The 5,745-nt window shown below is 36.0% G+C and overlaps 1 protein-coding gene across 1 annotated transcript; it reads left to right on the forward strand.

Moving 5' to 3' along the window:
* The first annotated feature begins 338 nt into the window (after positions 1-338).
* LOC126697513 (uncharacterized) lies at positions 339-5,436 on the forward strand. The gene is made up of 10 exons (XM_050394526.1): positions 339-730; positions 911-986; positions 1,137-1,234; positions 1,577-1,678; positions 1,850-1,936; positions 2,198-2,314; positions 2,819-2,922; positions 4,144-4,283; positions 4,451-4,587; positions 4,699-5,436. The coding sequence occupies exons 1-10, from the start codon at positions 515-517 to the stop codon at positions 4,873-4,875; spliced, it is 1,254 nt and encodes a 417-aa protein (XP_050250483.1). The 5' UTR covers positions 339-514; the 3' UTR covers positions 4,876-5,436.
* Positions 5,437-5,745: the final 309 nt, after the last annotated feature.

Genomic DNA, 5,745 nt, shown 5'->3' on the forward strand with positions numbered 1-5,745 from the left:
TAGTAGACTTATTCTTTAAGAACCACTGTGCTATTCATCTAAAAAAAGAAAAGAAAAAAGAACTAGTTGGCTGTTTTTTGCTGTATTTTTCATTGAAATGCTCTAATAAAATAGTTCCATAATATCATTCTCTCATGAGAAAGTACATCGTACATCAAATATAAGCATCTTTTTAGAGTGTATGAGATTCATACTTTTTCCCACCCCAAAGTGATGACGGGCACCCCTAACCCGATTTTCAACCCCTTTCTGTTGCCATCCCCCCATATAAGATAATTTTTTTTTCCAGAAGAAGAGGATGGTTTTCCCATTTTATACCCACGGTCGATTACTACATTACATACCAATAGTGAAAGTCGTTTACTTGCCATCTAGACCAAAAACGCAAGTCGTCCAAAACAGATGGAGGGTTATTATCGTATTTTGCAACCAAAAGGCTGAGGTTTAAGCGATTGCCTTTGCTTGCTTGCTTGGGGTTCTGCTCTGCTCTTCTTCACACTTCAGAGAGAGAGTGATGATTGCCACTTCAATGGCGCTAATTCAGCACGTGTGCTCCGCCCCTCTCGCACGTGCGGCGCGACCTCGCTTCCTTGCTGCTGTTATATCCTCCCGCAACCTCTCTATAAGGTCTTCTTCTTCTTCTTCCGCACGTGCCTCCCAAGCTGACTCGCACGTGCTCCTCGGCATGTCCGAGCAGGAGCTCCTACAGGTCGCCCTCGACTTCGGTCAGGTAATCAGAAAAAAGCAAAACACTTATCCTCTCCTACGTTTGGTTCCCGAGAAATTTAAAATCAAAACTGAATAACATTTTGAATAACTGGGCATAGTTGAGCAATTAGGCTTATTAGTTCTTAGTTTTTTTGTGACGATTTTTTAATATTTTAAAAAAAATTTTGGAATTATGTTTTAGCAAAGCTTTAGAGGGAAGCAACTCCATCATCTAATTTACAAGAGAAAGGTCAAAGAAATTCAAGATTTCAGTCAATGTGAGAAAACTCTCTCTTTCCTTTCTTTTGACCCAATTGTTCTTTCATGTATTGTATTGTTGTAGCCTCTCTCTTTGTTATGTTTTTCCAAAAAAATGATTGTGTGACTTGTACTGGACTTTTTTTTTGTGCTGTTTTCATGGTTTACAGTGCCTCAAGCATTCAGGAATGATCTTGAAGAAGCTGGATGGAAAGTCGGGCGGTCGCCCATTCATAACACGGTAACTGCACTTGATGGCACTATTAAGGTAAGAAGAATATGATTAGATTATTTTACTAATTGTAATTTGTTAAACGGTACTTTTGGATTTTCCAAGACTATGCACGTGTACTTTTAGTCACATGATCTATTTAATTGTAATGTGACTTGTTTAAATTTAATAACTCATGTGATTTAAGACACGTAGATGGTGTTATGAACTGCCGTGTAATCGGTTGGAGGAGATATCTCCAGCTTGGTTTGGTGGAAAACTTTTTCCTTTGGATATTATCATAAATTTTTGGTTATCAAGTGAATATATGGTTTCACATTTTGATTTGGAAGTTATCTCTGTTCTCTCATTTAATTCTACTTGCCACTCATCATGCAGTTATTGATTAAGTTGGAGGATAATAGGTTGATTGAAACTGTGGGCATACCAGTTGAAGATAGCAAAGGTTCAGTGAGACTTACTGCGTGCGTATCATCACAGGTGATTTTCTGACCTCTGAATCAATCAGTGCCAACTTTTGTACCCTTTCCTAGGAGTGTTCTTTTCTTGATTCAAGGAACTGTTTTCATGCACAACAGTTATGAAAATATATATTGTAGTGTACTTCTTTTATTGACTTGTTTTTTATGTGCCCTTATTTTGGATATTCAGGTTGGCTGCCCACTGCGTTGCTCATTTTGTGCCACTGGAAAAGGTGGATTTTCAAGGAACCTTAAGAGGCATGAAATTGTTGAGCAGGTAACTCTTATGTCTTTTCCATGTCCACTCTTCAAAGTCCACTGTGTGGTAGGGTGGTGGGGTCTTTGAATGTTTTATTGTTTATGCAATTCTGAAAAACGAAGTGGCCAAAGTAGAATAGAGGTATTTCATTTTGAAGAATGACAAAAAAAAAAGGAAATAAAAAGCCTATAATTTTCATAATATGCTGAAAAAATTAATTTACTCAAAGCAAGCTTGGCTTTGTATACAATGAACAAGTAAATACATTTGTGTACACAGGTATTAGCTATTGAGGAGCTCTTCAAGCATAGGGTGACAAATGTGGTGTTCATGGGAATGGGTGAGCCGATGTTGAACCTAAAGTCGGTACTTGAAGCACACCAGTGCTTGAATAAGGTGAATTTACAACTGTTTCATGCATATTATCTAATTGCTTCATTACCAATGTTTGTTGTGTGGATAACCTTCAATAACTTGTTTATTTTAGTTTTTTACTTACATAATTGCAAGAGGTTTTTCCACTAACATATTATACATTCTTTGTGATTTACTTACTCCGTCCTTTATTGTTGGTTTTTTTTGGGATTATTGCAAAATATGATCCATTTTGAAAAGTCAATAAACACAATATTAATAACTATCTTAATTTACCCTTTACTTTATTGAAAAGTCAATACTCCTTTTTTTCACTTTTTTTATACTTCACTGAGTTTAAACTATGGAGGGCAATTTGAAAAATTCTACCTGTTCTTAGAAAGATAATTCATTAAATGATGTTCCTTAAAAAATTGAGTTTTCTAAATGGGACTAACAATATGGGACAAAGAGAGTATTTGAATTCCATTTTCCTATAAGTTTTGAGTATCATATCAATTTTGGTGGGTCTTTCTTGTTTGTAAGGATGTGCAAATTGGGCAAAGAATGATCACAATATCCACGGTGGGGGTTCCAAACACAATAAGAAAGCTGGCTTCTCACAAACTTCAGTCAACATTGGCCGTCAGGTATGTCATCTATAATAGGAAGTCAAGAATTTTTGTGTCTTAATACCATGTACCATTTACTGATGTTGTTTGTTTGTGAGTAATTGGCCATTTTTGTTGAACTGTATGTGTTTAATTGATAGAATTGGCTTGGTATTCAGAATCTTGTTGCTGCAATATGCTGTTTCTGGCCCATATGTACAGTTTGAGAGTATATCTGTTCCACACTGCAATTCACATATTTTGTTCAAGGGGTTTCAGATCGTTGGTCAGGCTAATGTAGAGTGGGAGAAATATGGTGGACTGCCTTTTGTTCCATATCAGAAAAGATTTGACCCTTAATCTTTTGTAGTAGGCTAATAGCAAATCTACCTGCAAAGTTTACTAAAATCCAGAATTTGAGCAGCGCATATCATTCAAAATTTCATAAACACATTATCAAAATTGTGACTTACTACGTTTTAAGCCTTTTGTCCTTCAACCAGAAATATCCACCCCTGAAATTTTGACTGTAGAATAAATTGACCCCAGTAAAAGCTGATGGGAGGTAATGAATTCTGCCTGCCACTATGCCTTATGATTTAATGTCCATAATCCAAACTTCTGAATCAGCACATATCCTTTCTTTTCTTCTTGTTCTTCTTCCTTTTTAACCCCAATAAAATAATGTCTTTGAGTATTGACTGTAAATCAAACGTTGCACTGCTTCCCCAATTTCTGCAATCTCTAGGGTCTATTTTTTGGTCTATCCTACAATTAATTGGAAAAGTGTGTGGAGGTCAAAAGTCCCAACAAAGGTTGCTTTTTTCCTTTGGACAGCAGCAATTCTGACCATTTCTAATTTACTGAAACGGAGGATCCTAATTATTGATTAGTGTTGTATGTACAAATCAGTGGGAGAAATTGTAAATCATTTGCTTCTTCACTGCCCTATTGCTTATGAGTTATGGAGCATGATTTTCACATTATTTGGGATCAAGTGGGTTATGCCTGAGGGTGTTGAAGATCACCTCAATAGCTGGAACTAAAGGTTGGGTGGACCCAAAAATCACACGATCTGGAGTGCGATCCCATTTTCTGATAATGTTTATTACTTATCCAAAAAAAAAAAAAAAAAAAAAATTTACTTACGAAGAAGACCTTTATATCTAATACATGTCTGATGCCAATATGTTATTTTCATTATTTTATGCAATTGCAACTTTATTTTCTTGTTAATTTTCTTGTCTTCTTTTGCATCAGCCTACATGCTCCTAACCAAAAACTTAGGGAAGCAATTGTGCCAAGTGCTAAATCCTACCCTCTGGATGCTATCATGAAAGATTGCAAGGATTACTTCCTTGAGACTAGTCGACGGGTTTCCTTTGAGTATGCACTGTTAGGTACCAATGTTTCCCTTAAGAACTACTAATTTTGTTCTATTTATTTTATAAGTACAATTCACTTTAGAACTTTTGTATCCCCATCCCTCCCCCTTCACACATGCTTGAATAACATGAATATTGATGTAAATGACATTTTTCTCAGTATTAGTGTTACTTTTGGCCAGCTGGAGTCAATGACAAAACAGAGCATGCAGTAGAACTTGCAGAGCTTCTCCACCAGTGGGGGCGTAGTTATCATGTGAACTTGATACCTTTCAATCCAATAGAAGGCTCTGATTATCAGCGGCCACACAGGAAAGCTGTAATGTTGATCCTATGTTATTATGCCCTCATTTTCAACAAGAGTATGCCTCATCACTTGATTTTATTCGTTCTTTAGTAATAGATATATGGATTTTATTTCATTTGGCAGGTGATGGCATTTGCAGCTGCTTTAGAATCACGTAAAATAACAGTTAGCACACGGCAAACAAGGGGCCTGGATGCTAGTGCTGCTTGTGGTCAGCTAAGAAACAAATTCCAGAAGAGTCCTTTGCTCTTGGACTCCGAAGACCTGCAATCTCAACCAGATATTGCAGTTGCATGTTAATCCCACATTGTTTCTTTGCCGTTTGTTCCTCTCCCTTTTTGCTGTATACCGTACACTTTCATGTTCTCTTCCCTCAATCTGTATGAAGCTTGATGAAAGTGGTGATTCATGTGGCAAGAAGGCTAGTTGGGATCTTTCCCTCTCCTAATTGTGGGAAAAATGTATGTTGTTTCGCACGATGATGAGTCAGCTGCAGAATTCAAAATCTTCCATACGTAACAATGAGATGTTGTGGGAAAACTATGTGTGGATGGCTGCAAAGTCACAAGTAGACTAATGACCCCTCTTCTCAGAGAATCAGTGTCATGTATTGCCTGTTAGGCTAGTTTCTTTCCTATGTAACTTGCATTTATAGTTTTGAGTGATGCTCCACTTTATTCCGCACTGGAGGCAGGGCCATAGAATTCAAAAATTACTTTAAATGGGCATAGTGAGATAGGCATTTTACCTTGTAGATGTAAATTTTATTGATGTGGCAACTAGCAAATTTTTTATCACACCGTACTCTCTTGGTTCAAAGAACTTCCTTACCAAGCAATGTGAAATTTTTGTTTTGATTCACCACTGTTAGTATAAATTATGTTTTTATATAAATTTAACGATACAAAATGAATTAAGTTTTGAGGATTTTGTTCTACCATAAACACTAGTGTGATGTTGTGAATTTGAATAATATTTTACATCTAATTATTTTAAACCCATATATTTAGAACCCTCAAATGAGTCAAATTATTCATAAATTTAATCAATGAAAAAAAAAGAGAAAGATTTTCTCATAGTTTAATTAAGTCATTTAAACTAAAAACTAAAATCTAAAACCCTCATTTTAAATACTTCTATCCAAAATGAATCATGGGAAAGATTCTTCTC

Source organism: Quercus robur, chromosome 8 (genome assembly GCF_932294415.1).
Source record: "Quercus robur chromosome 8, dhQueRobu3.1, whole genome shotgun sequence".
In the NCBI taxonomy this organism is placed as follows: domain Eukaryota; kingdom Viridiplantae; phylum Streptophyta; class Magnoliopsida; order Fagales; family Fagaceae; genus Quercus; species Quercus robur.